The following is a 26,620-nucleotide window of genomic DNA, read 5'->3' as shown; positions in this document are numbered from 1 at the left end:
AAAGACCTTCAACTTCACAGATAATTGAAGCAGAAACCTGTCTCTTCCTATTTGTCCAGAATGACTGCATGGATATGTCAATCTGAAATAAGAACAAAATGGCCTAAAACTTCATGCTGATTTTTTTTTTACACGTGGACTGCTTGAAGGCACAATTTAAAAATGGGTGGCTATTGGATCAATTTCAATGACATTTTGTCTATGAAATTAGGCCAGAGAAATGATTCTCACCTTAATAGTTGTAAATATATATAATATATAATTCTTTACAAATTATCATGCTCAAGCAGAAAACTTTAAAAAGTAGTCAGGAAAACTTTTGCATTTAACAAGTTGAACCTAGCTTCTACATGCATAATAAGAAAATAAAACTTTTGACAAACAGAAAAAAATCGTGAGTTGGGTATTCATATTTATTATTTTTAACAGAGAAACTCCTGTCTGACCTTAAAAAAATATTCAGGGTATTTGTCATTTATGTGTTAATGGCTTGATTAATTAAGGTCTAGATGGGGGTTCTGTATATCTTTATTCTTTAATATATTAGATTTTTTTCTTTAATCTTTTGTTAATTTTGTCCAGTTAAATCTCTATTCTATATATTTCAGCATCCTATTATTCTCTTATATTCATTTTTTTTGCCTACTTTTCCCTATTTATACCTTTTGCATGTTATTCTCTTTTTTGTAAACCTCATCTAAACCCTCATCCATGTCAATTTTTTTTAAAGTGGTACACATGTATATGCAAAATTCTTCAATTTTTAATTGTAGGCAATTATCAACTCGAGAAATACATAAAACATTTAAATCAACAACAAGAATGTGTCCATAGTACATGGATGCCCCACTTGCACTATCAATTTATATTTTCAGTGGACCATGAAATTGGGATAAAAACTATAATTTGGCATTTAAATAAGAAAGATCATATCATAGGGAACATGTACTAAGTTTCAAGTTGATTGCACTTCAACTTCATTAAAAACTTGAACTTGAAGCCGGACAGACGGATGGAGGAACAGATGCATACTCATGACTCATCAGAAAGCATAATGCCCAAAGGTGGGACATTAAACATCTATAGGCAAATATCCTTAGGTGACAGATTAATAAATTGATCACTAAAGCATATATCAATATAAAAAGTTTTTAATTGATATATTATAATTTTTCAAAATTATAAAACATCATTAATTTCTGTATGTCTGTGGTATGCAGTGGCAGATCCAGAATGTTCAAAAGGGGCCCGCTCAAATCATGCTTCAGTGATTCGATCCCTAAATAAATGAATCAACCAAATTTTGTCCCAAAAGGGGCGCACGGGACCTTTATCCCAAGTCCCTTAATCCTCCTCAAAATAAAACTTTAAGGAGATCATACACAAAACAAAAGAAAACAATTATTGGCATTAAGTATGAAATTATTACTTGCAATACATTATTCAAAAATCTCTCCCTGTATGTCATTGTGAACATACAATACTGTGTATTATAATCCTTGTTATGATTTCACTTTTATTTACACTAATAGACCTACTCCCATTATACTTTATTTTGTCCATTGAACCAATTTGGTGAGTATATATATATGTATAACATTTACTTGTGTTTTTATGTTTAAGTATAATACACACTACATATACAAGTAAATGTAACCTGTTTTTATCTAAAGACCTAGGAAGACATAAAATGAATTCTCTTTTATCTCACTAGTTAATATAGATTCATATTGATGTCATGACTTCATTACTTGGACATCAGAAAATGTTTAGAGGAATTTAAAATGTTGAAATTCATCAAGAATACATTACTCTTAACTTATTACTATTGTTTTTGTGGTGATTTTGTGAAGAACCATATGCAGTGCAGGAAAACAGTCCTAAGAAGAAAATGGCAAGTTAATTAACCACTTTGAAGTTTAGATACAGTAATATAATATAAAAAGATAATATTGTCAAAGATTCTCTATCAAATACTTTTTTAAAAGTTCAACAACAGTGGGTTTAAAATTTACACATCATTCCCTAATTAATGCATATTATGACTGTATATACACATGTAATTCTGTCTTGAAATAACTGGTTCAGGATAGTTTGAAGTGAACATTTTGTCACACACATATATATACAACTCGTCTAAACATCGACCCAACAATGTTAGATCTGTACATTTGCCTTCGCAAATTTTTTGTTCTTCCCTCGCCGGTATTCGAACCAATCCTACTGATATATCGTGACACCAAATCGCCTGCACTGTAGCCGTCCCGCTAGACCACACGATCACCTGGGCTTCATTCAAATGAAGCTTTCGGTGACCGGGTGTTACCTTTTCATGTCAGTTTTAATATAGCGTCGTACTACAGTACATGATATATAAGGCATGCAGATGTTATTCTTACAGCTAAATTATCTATAGTAAAGGATCCTACAAATTAATGTAAGATACAGTCACAGAAAATAATTATATCTATAAGTAAGTCTGAGCCATTGACAACTCTACAACAGATTTATTCATCGGATCACCAGCAGTGATGGTGATACATAGGTGTGTACATTATGTATATACAACTCGTCTAAGCACAGCCATGTATCACTGCTGGTGATCCGATGGATAAATCTGTTGTAGAGTTGTCACTGGCTCAGACGTACTTATAAATATATCTATTTTCTGACCCAAACGAAATAAATATAAACAAGTCTAAATTGAAAACAACGTTCAAACCTATGATTGCGTTGGATAAAAAATTACAATTTTAATATGTGTGCATGGAACAAAGTTCGTGGTAGAGGGGTCTAAATACAGCACAAACAACATTTTCTAAAAGACCAAAAGAGTAAAAAAATATAATTTAACACAGCGCTTTTGACTAACAGGTCAAACAACTAATGTCCTTGAACCTTGCTGACTGCCATTGACGTTTGCCAAATAAATTGATCACAAGGTGTAACAAAATGCATCTCTATATTAATTTAATTCCAAGTAGAAAACAATAAACTTGCGGCAAAGATGGAAAACCACAACATGAGGTGCTAACTTTTTTACACCATATCCGGATTTCGACAATTAATGTCTCTTCAGTGATGTTAGGGATCAAAAAGTGTTTGGAAGGCTATTTAATAAACCACAATTTAGGATAAGCTCTTGAATGTTAAAGATATATATATATATATATATACAACTCGTCTAAACATCAACCCAACAATGTTAGATCTGTAAATTTGCTTTCGCAAATTTTTGGTTCTTCCCTCGCCGGGATTCGAACCATATATATATATATTGCATGGGTTCGAATCCCGGCGAGGGAAGAACCAAAAATTTGCGAAAGCAAATTTACAGATCTAACATTGTTGGGTTGATGTTTAGACGAGTTGTATATATATATATATATATATATATATATATATATATGTGACAAGGTAACACTACGACTATTGAAGTTATATTTTTATATAGCGGATGTGGTCGAGTGGTCTAGAGCGCTGGACATGAGGCTAAGCGATTGGTGATGTAGTGTATCACAGGTGTGAGTTCGAATCCCGCTGAGGGACGAACAAAAAATTGTCAGTAGAAAATCTAACTCTAACACTGTTTGGAGTAATTTTCAGACTTATATAAATATTTGTATTAACCATGTATCTCTATCACTTTGAGATCCAGTGGGCATATATATTGTATGGTTTGTCACTTGTTTAGACGTGTTTGTATGATATACTTATTTCTAGTGACTGTATAATGAAATGCATCATGATCCCATATGATATATACAAATTGTTGAGTTAGATTACTAACAAATGAAAAATACATTGTGTATAAAAATAATAAATTATAACATCTACACACGCTTAAAAAAAACACGTGTCTCATGTCTATCTCTAGATTAGTCTTCCGTGACAAGGCAACACTACGACTATTGAAGTTATATTTTTATATAGCGGATGTGGTCGAGTGGTCTAGAGCGCTGCACATGAGGCTAAGCGATTGGTGATGTAGTGTATCAAAGGTTTGAGTTCGAATCCCGCTGAGGGACGAACAAAAAATTGTCAGTAGAAAATCTAGCTCTAACACTGTTTGGAGTAATTTTCAGACTTATATAAATATTTGTATTAACCATGTATCTCTATCACTCTGAGATCCAGTGGGCATATATATTGTATGGTTTGTCACTTGTTTAGACTTGTTTGTATGATATACTTATTTCTAGTGACTGTATAATGAAATGCATCATGATCCCATATGATATATAAAAAATGTTGAGTTAGATTACTGACAAATGAAAAATACATTGTGTATAAAAATAATAACATAACATCTGCACACGCTTAAAAAAACACGTGTCTCATGTCTATTTCTAGATTAGCCTTCAGTGACAAGGTAACACTACGACTATTGAAGTTATATTTTTATATAGCGGATGTAGTCGAGTGGTCTAGAGCGCTGGACATGAGGGTAAGCGATTGGTGCTGTAGTGTATCAAATGTGTGAGTTCGAATCCCGCTGAGGGACGAACAAAAAAAAAGTCAGTAGAAAATCTAACTCTAACACTGTTTGGCGTAATTTTTAGACTTATATAAATATTTGTATTAACCATGTATCTCTATCACTCTGAGATCCAGTGGGCATATATATTGTATGGTTTGTCACTTGTTTGGACTTGTTTGTATGATATACTTATTTCTAGTGACTGTATAATGAAATGCATCATGATCCCATATGATGTATAAACATTGTTGAGTTAGATTACTGACAAAGAAAAATACATTGTGTATAAAAATAATAATATAACATCTGCACACGCTTAACAAAAAACACGTGTCTCATGTCTATCTCTAGATTAGCCTTCCGTGACAAGGTAACACTACGACTATTGAAGTTATATTTTTATATAGCGGATGTGGTCGAGTGGTCTAGAGCGCTGGACATGAGGCTAAGCGATTGGTGCTGTAGTGTATCAAAGGTGTGAGTTCGAATCCCGCTGAGGGACGAACAAAAAAAAAGTCAGTAGAAAATCTAACTCTAACACTGTTTGGCGTAATTTTCAGACTTATATAAATATTTGTATTAACCATGTATCTCTATCACTCTGAGATCCAGTGGGCATATATATTGTATGGTTTGTCACTTGTTTAGACTTGTTTGTATGATATACTTATTTCTAGTGACTGTGTAATGAAATGCATCATGATCCCATATGATATATAAAAATTGTTGAGTTAGATTACTGACAAAATAATAATATAACATCTACACACGCTTAAAAAAACACGTGTCTCATGTCTATCTCTAGATTAGCCTTCCGTGACAAGGTAACACTACGACTATTGAAGTTATATTTTTATATAGCGGATGTGGTCGAGTGGTCTAGAGCGCTGGACATGAGGCTAAGCGATTGGTGCTGTAGTGTATCAAAGGTGTGAGTTCGAATCCCGCTGAGGGACGAACAAAAAATTGTCAGTAGAAAATCTAACTCTAACACTGTTTGGAGTAATTTTCAGACTTATATAAGTATTTGTATTAACCATGTATCTCTATCACTCTGAGATCCAGTGGGCATATATATTGCAAGGTTTGTCACTTGTTTAGACTTGTTTGTATGATATAGTTATTTCTAGTGACTGTATAATGAAATGCATCATGATCCCATATGATATATAAAAAAATGTTGAGTTAGATTACTGACAAAATAATAATATAACATCTACACACGCTTAAAAAAACACGTGTCTCATGTCTATCTCTAGATTAGCCTTCCGTGACAAGGTAATACTGCGACTATTGAAGTTATATTTTTATATAGCGGATGTGGTCGAGTGGTCTAGAGCGCTGGAAATGAGGCTAAGCGATTGGTGCTGTAGTGTATCAAAGGTGTGAGTTCGAATCCCGCTGAGGGACGCACAAAAAATTGTCAGGAGAAAATCTCACTCTAACACTGTTTGGAGTAATTTTCAGACTTATATATATATATATATATATAAGTGTCTAAGAATGTAACTTTAACACACTAATGAGTGTTATAAACTTAGTTGTTATATTTTATATATTATTCACGCAATATTTCGCTAAACAAATTAGCTTCATCGGGCGTGTGCATCTATCTAGGTGAAATCGGATGCATGACAAAAAAATATCTTTGTAGCTTGAGCTACACAAAATTTGTGTAGAAGTTTAACATATTGATTGATGGTCTATATATAAAACATATTTTTGTCGTTTATTGTACATAACAATTTTTAAATCTTAACAAATAGTTGTTTTAGTTAAATAGAATGAAATTCATGATTTATTCCTTTGGTTTTGGGTAGAACTGTGTTTCACCCCTCTCATTAAGTCCATGATCCACATCTAGATAGATTGAATGTTAATTGTTGCTATTTTTAGACACTATATATATATATATATATATATATATAAAACGTCTGAATAGCAGTCAACGATTTTCCCCACGAGGGCGCTGGATCGTTACGAGTAACGATACATGTACACAATAAATAAATTATATAAACGCCTAAAAAAGTGTACACAACAACTCCAAATACAAAAAAAGGTAACTATAAATGTAATTATTTAGAAATATTTCGGATAACAGATATCCTTCGTCAGTCAGATTCTGATGTTAAATGAATCATCTTTAAGTCTTCTTAGATTAAACTTTTACTAAATCTTGAAAGTTATACAATAAAAAAGTCAAACCGAACATCATCATACATATATATACATGGGTATACTTTCACTAGATGATTTAAATTATCTTGTGTATGTTTTTTAATAGATCTTTACTACATTTTGTATCTTATATTGCTGATCATCGAATTCTGTTGTGTTTCTCTCCATTTTCATGATCATTTTTAGCTCTTGCTCCAAACACAAAAGAGATTTTTTTTCTGATAATTTTTGCATTTTAAAGATTCTCTATTATAGTTTTCAAGATAATTTGCCAAATTCGAAAAAAAAGTGGTGAAATTTGATTCTGTTTCATGTATTTGGCCCAGTAGTTTCAAATTACAAAAAAATACGAAAAAGTCTAAAAAATAGACTTTAACTCCTTTTAAAAGGGGTCAATTGACTATTTTGGTCATGTTGACCTAATTGTAGATCTTGCTTTGCTGAACGTTATTGCTGTTTATAATGTATCTCTATCCATAATAATATTCAAGATAATAATCAAAAACTGCAAAATTTTCTTAAATTATTAATTCAGGAGCAGCAATCGAACAATGGGTTGTTTGATTTGTTTGTGAAAACTATTTTCGCCAATGATGTTTGTGACCAAGTTGTGGCCCAGTAGTTTCAGAGGAGAAGATTTTTTTAAAAGTTAACAGACGACAACGGACGATGACGACGGACCCCAAGTAACAAGAAAAGCTTAATTGGCCCTTTTGTCCAAGGGAGTTAATAAAAAAAAATAACAAAAGATTGTAACATTAGAGCTCTCAAGTCAAAATGTGCTTCAATGGTGACTTTCTATCTAATTGATTTGGTATGCCCTAAACTACAAATAGTACGGCGGCTTTGTGAAAAATTGTGCACATCCTGCTACAAGCATGAAATTTGGCATAGACCTTCCTCATCTATAACTCTTTTATTTCAGATAGGGAGGCATTTGAAAAAAATGTCTCACTTCCGATAAAATCAAAAATGGCGGACACCATACTTGAATCAGCCTAATATCGAAGGCTAGTATTTAAAAAGGTGTTATTATCATGCTACTCGCAAAATATTTGGTACAAACCTTTGTCATGTACTACCTTTGGATATATTTTATAGACTAAATGTCTTCCAAAACCCTACTTCCGGTTAAAATCCATCATGGCGGACATTGTACTTAAATAAGCTTATTTTTTAGGGAGGGTAATTGAAATGTGGTTTAACGTATTGCTACTACCATTACATTGTGCACGAACCTTTCTTTGGTGCTTCTGATGGATACAATATATAATACATATGTCTTAAAACCCTTATTTCCGGTAATATCCAAAATATTATATCACCATTAACGAAAGTGGCCATTGACCAAGCGAAAAATAAGGAAGTTTCAAATAGGGCAACGGTTGTGCATTTGGAACCAAATGCGACGTGGCAGGTAAAACAGAATCTTCGTGAAGAGTCAAGCACTCTTTATAACCATGCTGCAAGGTCTAGGTATCGGTTTTGGAGTCAGAAAGCAGAGGGTTCTACTATAGCAGAGGGTACTGCTATAGCAGAGGGTTCAGCTGAGGGAGGCTCGGGGAATACAAGACGGGTCGCGACGTCTTGTGAATCCAGATGGGATTCGGGAGATTTACCTAGGACTTTGGACCGGGGCGTACTCCATAATATGGGGGCAACGTACCAAGCATTACCTTTGACGTCCCGCGGACGATTCAGAGTTGGAGTTAACAGGACCGACCATGAACACAGTACTGATGAAATGACCAGTAATCTAAATTATTCTGCCATTAGCAATAAACAAAATTTTGAACGTGATTATGATATAAACTTACAAAAGTTAACATAGTTACACAAGAGATATATAATAGAAACATGACTAGACTTTCCCTAAAATTTAAAACAAGTTCTCCCCTATCTTTCATTAAAAGTTTAAACGATCATAAAGAACATTGTGGAAGTCAAACTTTGCGGGAAGACGTAAAAGAACAGCGAACACTCAGAAGATTGTAGTATATTTGATCAAATATTGTTTTATAATTTTGAATATATTTTATGTTATAGAATGTTTAAACTTCTAATTTACCAGACAAAGTAGTAACCAGACTACGTCCGTATAATGTGGGCTTGTTAATTCTTTAACAAGTTGCATTTAAAGAATAACTTCTCGTGAGAAACGTTATCTTTTGACATTGAATTTGATTTACCATTTGCCGATAACCAAACTAAACTTTCGAGATATTTATATTTCCGCTCTCCATTTTCTTTACGATATTCTAATAAAGTAATCTATTTATTTGTTAGACTAGAATACTGTAAAGTTGTATACTTTTTGTATGAATTGTAGCTATTTAACGCATCTTAAAGTTAACACAGGTTGATTTTTATTTAACGAGTCTGTTATTCTTACAAAAACCTAAACAGAACCAAACTAAGATCTACCAGAATACCACTAAGTACCACAAAACATATACAGAACAAACATTAGATCTACCGCAATACCGCAAAGTACCACGATACCAGAGTACCACGTTACCAAAGAAGTGTCGTCAGTTATAACATTAGTTCATATATACTTATACATTGTTATAAAACACATTCTTATAGCAACACACTAAGGGTTACACATTTATAGTTTAACACCAAAGCCTGACCGCTCGGTTTTCGTTACATTATAATAGATAGAGATAAACAGGAAACAGCTATAATGTTCAGCAAACAAATAAGTCAAACATAACCAAAAATGGTCAATTGACCCCATAAGGAATTATTGACCTTTAAAGTCAAATTTAACAATTTTTCATAATTTTTTGTAATCTTTTAGAAAACTCTTCTCCTGAAACAACTGAGACAAATTTACCCAAACTTGGCAACAATCATCATAAGGGTATGTAGTTTAAAAAATGAGTTTGATGACCCTGCAAACCTACATGGCAGACATGGCTAAAAATAGAGGAAAATGCAGTTTTTGCTTATACATGTATCTCTTAAAACTAAAGCAACAGTATAACGGTTGCATTTTTTCATGCATCAATTCTAAATGAAAATATCAGGTGAGCGACACTTTACTTTCTATAGCCATTATTGTTATAGCTGGTCAGTGGTCACAAACCTATGAAAATATGTCAATTATCTAACCTCATAGCACTACCCGCAGATTATTATCCAGTGTATTTGATGAATAATTTTCATTGCGACTCATTACCAGGGTAAGATATGGAAATTTATTTTTCTTCAATCTGTGGTTTTGGAATATTAAGAAAGAACAAAATGAAAATGACATTTTGATAAACATGTTGTTGTCGTGGTATTGTGCTCTCTTAAACTATCAGATTCATGAATCAATATCAGGGAACTTGAAGTAATCGACAACTAGTTCAAAACCCAAACTGCACTTTAACTTTTCTTTGAATCAACCAAGTGTTATAAAACTTATACACAAGGCTTATTAACCATGTTAACACCAAACACTGATCAAGTCAATTTCATCATTCTCATCTTATGTTACTTTATTAATAGAAAAAAAGGATACATTAGAGATATATTTACAATCACATTGTACACATTCTTGTTTTATTTATTACATATTTTAGTGTATTAAAGTAAGTATACTGCTTCCAACTTTCAATATTCTAACAAAGCTCTATCTTTTTAATGGATAAATAAATGATACTAGTCAAGAACTCAACAGATATTTTTGTCAGGTTCTCTGGTCGTTAGTACTTCTTGGCCACATACATGAAGATATTGATCCTGCTTTCAGCTAAATATCAGAAAAAATAAGTATAAGCACAAAGGAAAGGATGCTGAAACTGTACAGACACCGGTCAGGATTGTTTCAGAAGTGAATTTATAATACATTATATGTTACTGGTTAATTCCTATGATTTGTAATTTTAAACATCCCACAGAGACTTTGCATTATTGTTTAATAAGAGAGACCCCAACAGATGCAGTCAACATTTATCATTTTCAAATTTTAGAATAGTCTTGTTTAAGTACAGCTTACTTGAAAAAAAATAAAAATAAATATAGGTCACCGATAAATTAAAAACAAGATATTTAACGCCAAAAAATGGCATTTTTTCATCAAAGGAAGATAATTTGGAGCTTTTTCAATGATAGAAACATTTCAACAGTAAAAACGAATTGATAGTTTTCGTTCATTTTTGTACCAGATCATAAAGTAACAACTAACAGTGTAAGAAATAAAATTTGTAATGAATTACAAATTTTATTTTCTCCATTATTGAATATTTTTGAGTTTGGGTTTGAGTTTTTTTTTTTTCATTCCTATTTTGAAATTTCATTGGCATTTGAAGTAATGAGTTGAAACTAGTTTTTATCATTCATTTTTTTTTTCTCAAGATGTACAAACAGTACAATAGGTTAAGGTTTTGTGTACAATAGTTTACTATCATGTTATAGTCAAATAAACTTGAAACTTTGTACTTTAAAATGTTCATTATGAAATCATCGTTTTTGTAAATAATTACACATAAGTTACTGAACATGGAAATCTGATATGTGGAAGCAGGGTATAATGTGTTATGGACACACATCTCAATCCAATAGAGCACCCCTCCTCACCAGCCTCTCAGTAATGGACTTTTGACTTTTTCCTTAGTTTACACGGTTAGATTTGTGATAAGTTCAGTTTGAAGAGAACCACTAAAAGTAGGTCAGTGATATTTTATATGCAGTTGAATAAGCTTTTGGACAATACATGTGCTTGGGGATTTTTTTTATCCTGAACCTCAAATCATGGTTTTAAAACTAAGAGGCTTTTACAGTTTACATGTTAAAGTTTATGCTTAGGCCAGTTACAAATCGACCACATGTAAGAGGAGGATTAAGAGAAGACACATTTGGTTGATATTATATTTCGGGAATTACTGAAGCATGACAAAAGAGATGCAGTAGAGAGCAACCTTAATATTTCTTAGAAAATACTTTTTTCGGAACTGTAATAAAAAGTATGGTTATAAACAAAATGCATATTTGCTTCAGATAGAAACAATTTTTGTATGAATAAAAATTTTAACAAATTAACATAAATTCTTTTTAAATGTATCAAATTCTGTGTTGTAAAATCTTAAAGGTTTTGCTTTTCAGGATTTTTCCCAATATGTTTAAAAAATCTGTAGGACATTAAAAATAAAAAATGTGCTTGTACATTTTATTTCGGGATTTTTCCCGAAATGGGTAAAACAAATCTATGTAACAAGTGTGTTCCTGATAATGGATTCATATTTTCGTGATTTTTCCCGAAATGTGAAAAACAACTATTAGTCATGAATTCTAGCATATACGTTCGGTTTTCGTGATAAATCCACAATTTGTTCGAAGACATCTGTATTATACATTTTCCACTTAGTTTAATTTGTCGGGATTTTTCCCGGTATGTGTTTCAGATTTGTTTGTCAACATGCTTTACCAACATATATGTTATAAATACTAATGTTGAAAATGAGTTTGGGACATTTCTAGAATTAAAAGTTGTCACACACATCTTTACCACCAATATTTTAAAACTTTCATTTATTTTGGGAAATTTCCCGAACATTAAAGGTGAATTTTATTAATTATCAGAATAAAAACATGGAATATTGTAAAAAATGTGTGTTTCTTTATGAAATCTGCATTCAATTTATGGTAAACATTGAAAAAGATTATAAAAAGGAATAAAATCGATTTTAATCTTTTAAAATAGATTCAGTTATATATTATAGGAATGAGGCTATATTTTTTTTCAGTAGAACATAATGTGCAGTAAAGCTACATTATAAGTATGCTAGTTTTTATCCAATTATAAGTTTTTTTGTTGTTGGTTTCAGATTGAAAAGATTCCAGATGACATTGAGAAAAAAGGCACCTTGCAGGATGACCTTAATCCAAGTAATAGCATTTACACATATTTTTTTTTATCGCATCTATCTTTTAACCGGTTTTATTTTTCTAGAACATATAATATTGGCGGTATAACTCCATAGTCTTGTCTTTAAAATAGTCCACTTAAGACCGAGAAAAAAAAGTTGGTGATGACGTCAAGTAAGACAGAAAACAATTTTGACATGAGTAATATAGGCATAAAGGGGTCTCGTTTAGACCCACACTAGCTTTACAAGGAAAGATGTTACTAGTATTGGTTTGTTTTACTCGTCCTAAACATGCATGACATGTTTGCCACTGGACGTTAAGCAACCAACAATCGATCAATTGTAACATAGTGAACCGGTAGAAATAATACAGATGTGAATTTAGGGATATATTTGTATAAACGTTTCTGACATCATAATTTCTGATGAATTGAGAAATTACTCACAAAAATTTGCTAAGTATTATTTTCATCTACTGTTATCCCAAAGCTCAGTCGGTAATGGTTCAATTCCACCTAAATCAGTTACGCAATTTCTAAAAGAAACCAAGGTTCTAAAACACTGGGGCAAACTTGATCAACTTTTTAGAAGTTGTTTAACGTTCAATAGCAAATAGTTCATGTATGTTCAGGAAGAGAACAATTTAACAATGAATATAATGGAAAGGTCATGTAATAAAAGCCGTTTGGGATTAAAGTCGGAGAAATTAATACTGCCACTGTAAAATGAGGGTCTGAAATATTACGTAGCAACAGGCCAACTATCAGTCTCTAAACGAAGCATCGGATAACACGTTCCCTTTCTGACTGGACGTGGCTGTGTACTTGTACATCATATACGCTTGACTTTAAACGATCTTGGATGTCGTATGGGTTTTATCCCTGCTGAAGGTAGTAAGGTAACGGCTGTTTATTTCTATGTCATTTGGTTTTTGAAAAAGTTTTAGTTGTCTCATTTGAAATCAGACATCTTAATTATTATTTTTCTCTAAATTCAGTATAGAAATAAACTCGTGTACCAATATCAATTGAAGTTAATTTAATAGTTAAAGACGTTTTTTCTCAAAATGATACTTTATTTCCACAACCCTTGGAATGTCTTAGTGGGTCACATATATGAAGGTTTGCTGTTTGCCGCAATCAAAAAGTAAAAAACAAATCATGTTTGGTAGGGCATTTTGCAAAACAACAGGCGTTAAGGAAATGTATTATAAATCTGAATGATTGCTCGAGTTTTGCTTGCTTAACATTTAGTGGTTAATGAGTCATGAATATTTAGTAAGATACACTATCAATAATTAATGCAATAGGGTTAGTCTACAAGTAAGGCCTCCTTGGATGAAGGAGAGGACATTAGGACTGTCAATTGAAACGATGGTATGTTGGATAGAGGGTTGACATTCAGCCTTGCATCATGCCAACTCTAGAACCCCCAAAGAGGTGATCCAACGGTTCTGTAAATTGCAGGGAAGATGCAATTTGATTGAACGTCCCCATTCCGACTGGACTGGTATTGCGTAGTTAAACATCCAACACAACCAAACGGACGCCACAATTTGTCAAGGTTGTTACTACTTATAGCGGGACAAAGGCCATATTTGTCATACTCCAGTTATCTTTGGGGTTTAGTTCATATCAGTGCTATTATATTTCATCTACGAGTTACCAAATAAAATATTAGTTCGCGACAACGATATATTGATTTAAATAAAAACTCCACATAAAGCACTCTGTTGGAACAAATTATAGTCTTGGACACGTTTGAATGACAGGGTATTTATGATTTTCAGTCTCAAAAACGAAGACATGTTACATAGGGACACCAATTCTGCTTAAGAAATAAGGAACCTCATAAATGTTGTAATGTAAGCTGTAAAAAGCGTATCATTACTTTATATTGACGTGGCTGTGTATTTATACATTCTACATAACTACTTGAAGCCCCTTGAGGAAAAACCTTAGCCCTAAAACGGAGAGATTTGTACCGATTTCTCTATAGTGGGTAGTAGGGGGTTCCCTTGCAAAACTTGCACCATACCAGAAATATTTGTAACCGAAAGACATCACGTATTATGATTTGCATAATTATTACTTTCATTTTCCCCCCATTTAAAAAGAAAGTTTTATTCATGAAGAACATTTTAAATTAAACTAAACAAATTAAACTAAACATTCGGCCACCACATTCCGCAGAGACATGTTTTCTGACTAGTAAGGTCACAATAGATCAATCGATAAAATTATGTTTGCTTTACGTTCAGTGAAAAATATTTCATTGATTTTCAAGGAGATAACATAATAATAAGACACTTATGATACATGGTACTGTACAGTGAAACAATTTAAACTTCCTATTGTAACAAAACGTTATACTAGCCAACATCTTCAGTGTTTCTACTTTATTCATTTTCATTAGCGATTAACTGTATTTTAGATTAAGCAATCCTATGTTGAAATAATCAATTGATAATTTATTATTTATTTCAGAAAATGAACCAAACAAAGATGAAGCATTCGCTCAGGATCAAACACCTATCAAAACCAACCTCCCTGTTTCTGTCAATTTGCGTAAACAGTTAAATATCCGAACGCCACTTTCGCAAGTTCTCATTGTTAGCTGTATCAAAATAGGCAACACATTGGTGTTTTCCAACCGTCGAAATAAAAGCCTTACTATTTGTAATGCACACGTTACTGAAATCCATGACCTTCCTCTGTCGTATAAACCACATTATATAACAGTAGTAGATAGTAACACTGTAGCAGTATCCTGTACATATGACAGAACCATATTGATAATAAATATATCTACACGTTCTGTCACCAGTGAAATCAACACCAGTGGTGGCTGCTACGGAATATCATACAATGATAATAACCTGTACGTTGTTATTGATATGAGCATAATGCATGAGATGGACATGACAGGTACAGTAATACGTACCATAACTTTACCTTCAAATGATATCAACGACATTACAGTAGACAGAGACAGATTGGTATGTATAGACAAAAAAACAATACACTGCTGTTCGTTAGATGGTGAACTTTTGTGGAAGTTTGAAAATGATAAGTTTCAAGATTTACGCAGTGTGACAACAGATTATGAAGGCAATGTGTATGTAATTAATTTCAGTAACTACACTGTAGTAGTAGTATCTGATGATGGAAAACACTTCAGAGAACTTGTTACTGAATCAGATGGATTGGAGTGCCCGGTTGGAATTTATTTTGACAAAAAAGAAAGTGTTCTTCTTGTTAGTAATGTACATGACGGAACAGCTTTTCTTTTCGACGTAATAATGAAACACACATAAATTGTCATTTGCGACATGTCGTAACTCTTAAATATTGTTTGAAAGGGTGCGTAGACATTAGATGGGAGTGTTCGCCCCTCTGATATTTATAATTATGCGTATAGTGATATGACTCATTAACCATACATATTAAAGACATTGGGTCTATAGATTTGAGGTCCTTGTTTTATGACCTTAAAATTGAGACCAAGGTCATAGGTAAATATGACGTTCTAGATTTTGACCTTTGCTTTAAATTCATATTTATACATCATAAAGCCGTAGGACTTTGTACATTAGGTTACAAGCCATATCACTGAAAAACCAAATCGTTAGTGACATAGTGTAAACCGGCAGTGGCTATTTTTGTAATTACTTCATGTAAAAGTATATAGAGCAATATTTTTTTGAAAGCAGTGTCAAATTAACAATCAAATAATACCGGAAGTGACAATTAACCTCCCTTATTTCAAACAAAATTGTGTATAAACCATATTTTTTTGGAATCAGCAAATAATGAGCTATCATTTGACACTGAAAATGACATTTTAAATCGAGTTTTAATATTTTCATATCAAAATAAATCGTAAGAAGTAGAAATACCTTCGATTGTTCAGATGAACAATTATTTTTTTATTTATATACAGATATTTGTATAAGATGTAACCTTACATCGGCAACTTTCTTAAATAATAATTTTACCAATTGCATCCCTTCAATCGGCCACCTTATCAAAGATAATTATATTACACGTAAGCTCAAATCAGTGAGGGTTTGTTTTAATAATAGTATTATTAAATATATACCTTAATCGGAAACTGTCTTGTTGATAATTTTACTACATTTTTTTTTAAATTCGGCCACTTTTTTTCAGTCATAATTGTATTATATGTAAGCTTTAATTGGACACTCTTTTGATAAGTTAATTGTGTGTTATTGTAAATCGGCCACTTCCTTTCTTGTTAATTTTTCTATTTTTTAACCGTTATATTGGCCATTGTTTTGTTTTTATTATTGAATTAATCTCAAATTGTTAACTCTTTTATTGATGTTTACTGTATGATATTTTAAAACGGCCATTTTTAATATTGATGATATTACTATAAATTTTCCAAAATTCGGCCACTTGCTTTAATAATAATTTGCATTTTTTTCTTTTACATTGGCAACTTCCTTTGTAGATAATTTTGCTACTTTTATCCTTTATTGACATTTTCTTTTTTCAAAATCTTCTAATTTTCAAAATTAAATCAGTCAATTTTATCAATAATTTCACAATATTTTAACCCTCTAATGGACTTTTTTTATAGATATTTTAATAACACGTCACCATAAATCCACCCCTTTCTGAAATGATAATTATATTAAGCTTTAGCTGAAATCAGTCAGTTTTTTTTATTGATAATTGTATTATTAAATAACTTAATCAGCGACTTATCTTATTGATAATTTTACTACATTCTTTTCCTAAATTCGAGTGATAATTGCATTAGATGTAAGTTTTAATCGGACACTCTTTTGATGAAAAATGAATTGTGTGCTATTTTAAATCGACCACTTCCTTTCGTGTTCATTTTTTCTATTTTTTACCCTTCAATCGGGCATTTTTTCTAAGCTTAAACAAACCTCAAATGTGATATTTTTATAATGATAATTACTGTATGTTATTTTAAAACGCCCATTTGCTCTATTGATGATTTTACTATAAATTACCATAAATCGGCAACTTGCTGTAATTAAAATTTTCATATTTTCCTTTAAATTGACAACTTCTTTTGTGGATAATTTTGCTACTTTCATTCTTTATTGACACTTTCAATATTCAAAATTTTCGTGATTATCAAATTTAAATCGCCAATCTTGTATCGATAATTTCACAATATTACCCTCTTTTCGGCTTTTTTATATAGATTTACTGTTTTCCCTAAATTCGGCCATTGTTTTGGATGATAATTTAATTGTGTGTTATTTCAAACCAATCACTTCCTTTAGTGTTAATTTGACAATTTTGTTTGACCTTAAATCATCTTTTTTCTGATTATTGAATTAATTTCAAATTGGCCACTCTAAAGGTATGTTCTTTTCAAGCGGCCATTTGTTTTATTGGTGATTTAACTATAAATTATTAAAATTTGCTTATTTTCACCATTTATTTTTACACTTTTTTTATTCAATTTTTTTTTTTAATTTTCAAACTTAAATCTGCCACTTTGTTTTTAGATAATTTCGCTGTTTTACTCTAAATTCGGCTTTTTATTTAGATATTTGTATAAGACGAGCCTTAAACTGAACATTTTCTCAAATGATAACTATGATAACTGTACCAATTTCAACCCTTCAATCGGCCACTTTTTTTTTTACAGAAAATCATATTGAACGTAAGCTGAAATCATTTTATTTTTAAATTCATAATTGTATTATTAAATACCTTAATCGGAAACTATCTTATTGATAATCTTAATAAGTTTTCCCTAAATTCGGCCACTTTTTTGGAAAATTTAGTTGTGTATTATTTTAAATCGGCCACTTCCTTTAGTGTTAATTTAAAACATTTTGAAAAACAGTCAAGAATGATCGCGTATTATATCACTCATTTAGTTGCTTCTTTTAAACGATGACCAAAAAATTAGAATATCATTTACCATTTAATCCCGGGTTGATAATATTTATGAATAATTCTTCTTTCTTTCTCCGGAGAAAATTATTTTAACGATTGACCATATACGATGGAGATATTTTGAATCGTCCATTAGAACAACGATGGAAATGGTCGTTTGCTCTGATGAGTGTTAAATTTTCATGGTTGGTTTGCTGTCCATGTAAAGTCATTCTAGTCCGCAGTTCATTTTTTGTCTCACCTACATAGAATTCTTCATAATTCCTCTACCCGAGACTAAATGATAAATGCTATTCTAATTTTTACGTAACATTTTAAAGACTTAAAATGACATTAGTAGTCTCCCTTGTATTTGTTAACATCATACTATTGTTAACGTCAAACAATTGTTATATATATATATATATATATATATATATATATATATATATACAAGTCACATTACCTGAAGATCTGTGAAAGCAGTGAAAGTCAGGGGTTAAAAAATCCACTAGCCCGACACCCGGGACTACAGCTTTTAGACCTCGGGCAACCAAAACTTGTAACCCAATATGCCCGACGGACTAGTAACAAAAATTTCTTGGCGTTTTCAAAATAGAAAGTGGAAAATCCCCTCATCACCATTCTATCTTAGCCAATCAGATTCGACTACGTCATCCGGGATTCCCAGAGTTAAAACTAATTTTGTAAAAGTTTTAAAATAGAACAAATAATTTGGTGTGGTTCCCGTACTTTCAATATCGATTTGACATTTCAGGGGTTATTATACACTGCTTATGATATGTAATCGGGGAAATATAATGTATTAATATAATAATTTATTGCAATTTTATGTGAATCGCTTTTGACAGTAATTTAAAAACCTGACTTTCGTCAGATATAAATTTGTAATATGTGCACATGTTATGGACGCCATTTTGTTTTTGTTTGCAGACTGAAGAAGCTTCCAGAACCATAACCTTAACATTTAAAGTCTTCAGAAAACCTAAACTTGATGCAATAATATTTCATCAAATATGATTATCTTCATTGATATTCAAATGGATTCGATTTTAAAGAAATAAAATTTATAACAAAACAATTTCAGTTAAGAGACTGCTCAGTGTGTAGTCAATTTTTAGCCCACAATTAGCTTACCTGTGATAAATGTAAATATATGGATATTACCGTACGTCCTTAATAAAACACTTATAAAAGACACAAACTATGAATGGTGATATTTAAGAGAGAATTTTAAAACTGACAACAAATATAAGCAATTCACCTAACCAGCTAATAATTCTTATACACAAACGTGATGATGTATTTGATAAAAATCACTCCAATCCTTTTATATACCCATATACTATAGCAGTGGTCAAGAGTTGTACCATATCGGGATTTGGTCAACTCTTTATTACAGAATAGTCGAGGAATATTCAAATATCGTGATCAACGAATTGAATATATCTGCTTATGGGATATTTTTTTGCTGACATAAGTTTTTGGTATCCAATTTGCTAAAATCTACTGTACAACGGATAAAAATGGTAAAGTTTATAGAATTCATTGTATTTTGCAGCAAACTCTGAGTTTGTAAGGCATACTCGGGCTAGAAGGTCAGTTTTTTTGGGCTTGTAGTTCTTCCAACAGGGCTAGTAAAATCATGCTACCAATTAGCCCTGGGCTAGTGAGCTATAACAAAATTTTTTAATCCCTGAAAGTACTAGTAAAAGTTATGAATTAAAACCGATATTTTCTTTTAATAATTTTCTTATATGTTACCAGCATACGGACATAACTGAACTTTTTCTTTTATATATATATACATATATATATATATCAGTCTAAAAATTTGCACAACGGTACTGATATAAGATGTTATCATTAAATCGTGTTGACACATGGCCTTCTTTAGTGTCAACAGTTTTAACAATACTATACATAATGTATTAGGTGTAAAAATAGATCAGAAATACTACAGGTAAGTTTTGGTCGAATGATTTTATTCCAAAATCCTGAATATAGTAATTCAAACAAAACACTATAATTCAATATACGTGACTTTGTATATTAACAATAAAATTGAGTGTAAAACAAAACTGTTAGTATTTCTTATTGATTCCGTTTGGATGATGTACATTAAGTTCCTTTATCCAAAGCTTTCCCGAACCTGTCGCTGAGCATCACTCCAGTGAATGTTCTGTTCAATCACTAGAAGTTTCATGCGGTTAAAGTCAAAAAGTTTGTGACCCGACTGTCTGAAGTGCTGAGAAACTGGGAGAAGTGGCTTCTTACAGATATCACTCCTATGGCCACTGAGGCGTTTTTGGAAAGGCTGCTTTGACTCACCAACATATTGGAGGCCACAAACCGAACATTCTAGTATGTAAATAACATTCATACATTTGCAGGTAACATTGCAAAATATCTTATAGTTATTTTCGGTTGCCTTTTTGGAGCGTTTTCTTCCCACGAAAGACATTCTCCAGAAGTACTTCTATTGTCAGACACTTCAGCCCGCACCAGCAGGTGCCGCAGACTATTAGGTTGCCTAAAAGCTATCATGGGAGGCTTGGGGAAAATCTTGGATACAGACGGGTGAAGTCCTAACGTGTACAGCAAGTTATAACTTGATAACTAGTCATTCGGACTGGTCAAAGTTAACCTGTGACCGGATTTAGGACTGATCTGACCAGTCCTAGGACCAAAATCTAGTTAACTTGAAAAGCGGCCCAGGTCCTAGGACTGTTTTTATGTCTGCCAAAAAGTTAACTTGGAAACAGGTCCGCTATTGATATAAGTTAACTTCGAACCAGTCCTGTCATAAGTTAACATAAGTTAACTTCGAAACCAGTCCTACCGTAAAGTTAATATAAGTTAACTTCGAAACCAGTCCTGCCACAAAATTAACATAAGTTACCTTTTGCTTTGACAAATCCGAACGAAACCAGACCTGTTCCCAAGTTAACTTTTGACTGGTCTGCTCAAAACTAAGTTAACTTGTAACCAGGACCGCTATACATCGATTTTTTAAAAATATTTTTTTAATATCTTTGTTTCCTAGTATCAAGAATTTGTATAGTAAGAAGGATTGGAATCTCGTGAACTTTTGCATAGACTGTAGTATAATGTCTTATGCAGCGCGAGATTTTGTGTGATTACCCGTGATGCATCTGGAAAATGCTCAATGTGCCTTGATTAATGGCGGACATTTGCATCACCTAAACAAATTGACACCCGATATGTAAGTATTACAATCCATATCTATCAAATTTTATGTTTGAAATAAGAAGTTTAAAATGGTTCTGGTGTAATTAATAACTTTTACGATCGCAGTAAGACTACACGGCTCCATAGAATTAATTTGCATATTGACCGAAGTGACCTCACCCTATCCCGCCTATTGGGCGGTCCTATCATAATTTTCTATTTTTATACTCCTTTCTCAAAAAACGGAGATGAGTGATAAAATTTATATTTTCTGATAGATATATGATTTCTATGTGTATTGAGTAAATTTCGTAGTGATTGATGCATTAGTTTTCCTATTTTTTCTACGTTTCTTTGAGTTGATTACAACAAAAATGGCGTTCTGGAGCGAAAATGGGAGTGGCTTGGGAAAAATGAATAAAGTTCTTCAATTGGCATAGATTAATGTTCAAACATGTTTACAAACGTAAAACATTGGTGATAAAGTGTATTGAAGAAATCTCAAACCACTAAATACGGGAATTGTGATACTTTTTTGTCTTTAAAAATCAATGTGGTTCTCAGATGAATCGCAATTTACCAGGCCTAAATTGGGAGGGGATCCAGTTGTCATAATAATCCGATACTTCCTTCCTGTTAATATACTGAAGTGAAATCGTTAAACCATGTGTTTTGAAATAGTTTTACATCAATTTTAACTAGCCATGTTCCATAGAAAACTCTATAGATTTGCCTTTGCCGATGTGGAAAGAGACTATGCATGGATGGTAATCTTTTCAAATGTTCAGCCCAATGTTAACCAGCATCATGATATTGTGAAAGTACATTGTGTACAACTGTACAAATGAATGTACATTTTTACTGACATCAAAATGCATGTTATTATTATTGACCCCCTTCTCTATCTGGCATTTTGCTAGGCTAAATAATGTTTTCCTGCAACAACTTCAAATCAAACAATGAAAGATGTTTTCCTGCAATGGTTTCAAAGCAAAAATCAAAATAGCCTTGCAAGATTTTTTCCTGCAACGGCGTCAAAGCAAATAATTAGAATAGCAGGACGTCATAATTTTTTTAAACCTGTGCATTACAAATGTACCTGAGCTTTATCTTTTGTAGACCGAACTGCTCATAACTATACTTCAGTCAAGTCCAGTTAGAGTTTTATATATATATAATATATAAAGGATATTCTGTTATCCAAAATATCTAACATTTATTAGGTCTTTCCACTTTTCCGTGGAAAGACCTATTGGTTTTCTTCTGATTATTAGGTCTTTCCACTTTTCCGTGGAAAGACCTATTGGATTTCTTCTGATTATTATTATTATTATTATTTTTTTTTCTTCCGCCAACTTTTTGTTCCTTCGCAATTTTTTTGTTTCGCAAGATGTCACTAAGATATATGGTATATGATATCGAACAATTAATACGCTTTTGAAACTGACACCGCGTAACTAAAATCTTATCCATGTAAGAGTTATCTCCCCGAACACTGTTTTTCTTGTGATCGCTTAATATTCACAACCGTATAAGAAACCGACAAATTTATTTTACCAAATTGCTCGTTATATCCTCAGGATGATTTGATTCATTTCGACCGAAGCTATCCGGAGACTCCATATGAGAGTTATTTCCCCTTTTATATTTGATATAAGTGATACATGTATGCATTTTTAACTGGAAAACCATAAGTGGTAGAGGCCTAGGGTCTTTTGATTTGAGGTCCTTGGTCCAAAAAAATCAAAATGAGGTCAAGGTCAAAGGTCAAGGTCATGATTAAAATTTTGATTTTGGCTTGTTATCTCTTATTTTCAGAAATCATACAAGATATCGACAAAATAATTTCACACAATTGTTGGTTACGACATGTCGTAACACATAAATTTTAGTCGAAAGGGTACGTAGACATTTGACGCAAGTTTTCCCCCTTTTTATATCTAATATCATACGTATGGTAATATAACTCATTAACAATATAAAGTAGAGGACTAGAGTCTTTTGATTTGAGGTCCTTGGTTTATAACCTTGAAATTGAGCTCAAGGTCATATGCTAATTAAACGTTCTAGATTTTGACCTTTGCTTTTACCTCATATGTACACATGATAAAGCCATGGGACTTTTTGCATTAAGTTGTAAGCAATGTGACCTTATAAAACACAACCGGAAGTGACCTTTTGTAAACCGGAAGTAGCTTTTTTTTGTACTAAATCAATGTAAAAGTATATAGAACCATATATTTTGGGAATCAGTGTCAAGTAAACTATTAAACAATACCGGAAGTAAACTTTTTAAACCGGAAGTAAAAGATTATCTCCCTTTTCAATATATTTTTTTTATAGAAACCATATATTTTTTTAATAAGCGTTCAATAAGCTGTCATTTGGCGCTAAAATTGACATTTTAAACCAAATTTTAATATTTTTATATAAAAAAGGTCTTAACTGGTGGAAAGACCATCAATGGTTCTCTGAACAATTGGTTTTTAATTAGGTCTTTCAACCTTTCAGGTGAAAGACCTATTGTATTCGTTCTGATTATTATTAGGTCTTTCAACTTTTCAGTTGAAAGACCTATAGGGTTTGTTCTGATTATTATTATTAGGTCTTTCAACCTTTCAGGTGAAAGACCTATAGGGTTTGTTCTGATTATTATTATTATTATTATTATTATTATTAGGTCTTTCAACCTTTCAGGTGAAAGACCTATTGTTTTTGTTCTGATTATTATTTTTTTTTTCTTCCGCCAAATTTTTTTTCCTTCACTGTTTTTTTGTTTCGCAAGATGTTGCTTAGATATATGGTATATGATATCGAACAGTTGATACGCTTCTGAAACTGACACCGTGAAACAAAAACCTTCACCTTGTAAGAGTTATCTCCCCGAACACTGTTTTTCTTGTTATCTTTAAGGCTTCGCAACCGTATAAGAAACCGACAAATTTATTTTTCCAAATTGCTCGTTATATCCTCAGGATGTTCTGTTTTATTTTGACCGAAGCTATCCGGAGACTCCATATGAGCGTTATCCCCCCTTTTGTATATGATATAAGTGATATGCATTTCTAACTGGTAAACCATAAGTGATAGAGACCTAGGGTCTTTTGATTTAAGATCCTTGGTCAGAAAAAATGAAAATTAGGTCAAGGTCAAAGGTCACGGTCAAATTCTAAATTTTGATTTTGGCTTATTTTCACTTATTTTCATTTACTTTATAAGATATCGACAATTTATTTTTACTAAATTGTTAGTTGCGACATGTCGTAACTTATAAATTTTGGTTGCAAGGGTGCGTAGACAATAAACGGGATTTTTCGCCCCTCTTATATTTAGAATTACGCGTAAAGTGATATTACTCATGAACCATACATATTAAGGAACTTGTGTCTTTTGATTCGAGATGTTTAGTCTATGACCTTGAAATTGAGGTCAAGATCAAAGGTTAATTGGACGTTCTAGATTTTGACCTTTGCTTTAAATTCATATATATACATCAAAAAGCCATAGGAATTGACATTTCCAACTGCATTTTAATATTTTCATATCAAAATAGATCTTTATTAGTTGAAAGACCTTCAATTGTTCTTTGAACAATTGGTTTTTAATTATTATTAGGTCTTTCAACCTTTCGGTTGAAAGACCTATAGGGTTTGTTCTGATTATTATTATTTTTTTTTTTCTTCCGCCAACTTTTTTTTCCTTCACTGTTTTTTTGTTTCCCAAGATGTCGCTTAGATATATGGTATATGATATTGAACAGTTAATACGCTTCTGAAACTGACACCGCGTAACAAAAAACTTTACCTTGTAAGAGTTATCTCCCCGAACACTGTTTTTCTTGTTATCTCTAAGGCTTCGCAACCGTATAAGAAACCGACAAATTTATTTTTCCATATTGCTCGTTATATCCTCAGGATGTTCTGTTTTATTTTGACCGAAGCTATCTGGAGACTCCATATGAACGTTATCCCCCCTTTTGTATATGATATAAGTGATATGCATTTCTAACTGGTAAACCATAAGTGATAGAGACCTAGGGTCTTTTGATTTAAGATCCTTGGTCCAAAAAAATGAAAAATAGGTCAAGGTCAAAGGTCAAGGTCAAATTCTAAATTTTGATTTTGGCTTATTTTCACTTATTTTCATTAACCTTATAAGATATCGACAAATTATTTTTACTAAATTGTTAGTTGCGACATGTCGTAACTTATAAATTTTGGTTGCAAGGGTGCGTAGACAATAAATGGGAGTTTTCGCTCCTCTTATATTTAGAATTATGCGTAAAGTGATATTACTCATGAACCATACATATTAAGGAACTAGTGTCTTTTGATTCGAGATGTTTAGTCTATGACCTTGAAATTGAGGTCAAGGTCAAAGGTTAATTGGATGTTCTAGATTTTGACCTTTGCTTTAATTTCATATTTATACATCATAAAGCCATAGGAACTGACATTTTCAACTGAATTTTAATATTTTCATATCAAAATAGATCTTTATTAGTTGAAAGACCTTCAATTGTTCTCTGAACAATTGGTTTTTAATTATTATTATTATTTTTTTTTTTTTTCTTCCGCCAACTTTTTTTTCCTTCACTGTTTTTTTGTTTCGCAAGATGTCGCTTAGATATTTGGTATATGATATCGAACAGTTAATACGCTTCTGAAACTGACACCGCGTAACAAAAAACTTTACCTTGTAAGAGTTATCTCCCCGAACACTGTTTTTCTTGTTATCTCTAAGGCTTCGTAACCGTATAAGAAACCGACAAATTTATTTTTCCAAATTGCTCGTTATATCCTCAGGATGTTCTGTTTCATTTTGACCGAAGCTATCCGGAGACTCCATATGAGAGTTATCCCCCCTTTTATATATGATATAAGTGATATGCATTTCTAACTGGTAAACCATAAGTGATAGAGACCTAGGGTCTTTTGATTTTAGATCCTTGGTCCAAAAAAATGAAAATTAGGTCAAGGTCAAAGGTCAAGGTC

At 32.1% G+C, this 26,620-nt stretch overlaps 1 protein-coding gene across 1 annotated transcript in view; it reads left to right on the top strand.

Moving 5' to 3' along the window:
• LOC139497771 (uncharacterized) overlaps positions 1-26,620 on the top strand; it is a 293,518-nt gene that overhangs the window by 224,163 nt on the left and 42,735 nt on the right. The window contains exons 14-15 of the mRNA XM_071286006.1: positions 12,481-12,541; positions 15,009-15,782. Of these exons, the coding sequence (XP_071142107.1) occupies positions 12,481-12,541; positions 15,009-15,782 (835 nt within the window). The remainder of the gene's footprint in view (positions 1-12,480; positions 12,542-15,008; positions 15,783-26,620) is intronic.

This window comes from Mytilus edulis, chromosome 12, assembly GCF_963676685.1.
Source record: "Mytilus edulis chromosome 12, xbMytEdul2.2, whole genome shotgun sequence".
NCBI classification, from domain to species: Eukaryota; Metazoa; Mollusca; class Bivalvia; order Mytilida; family Mytilidae; genus Mytilus; species Mytilus edulis.
This window is presented reverse-complemented; position numbering and strand designations above follow the sequence as displayed.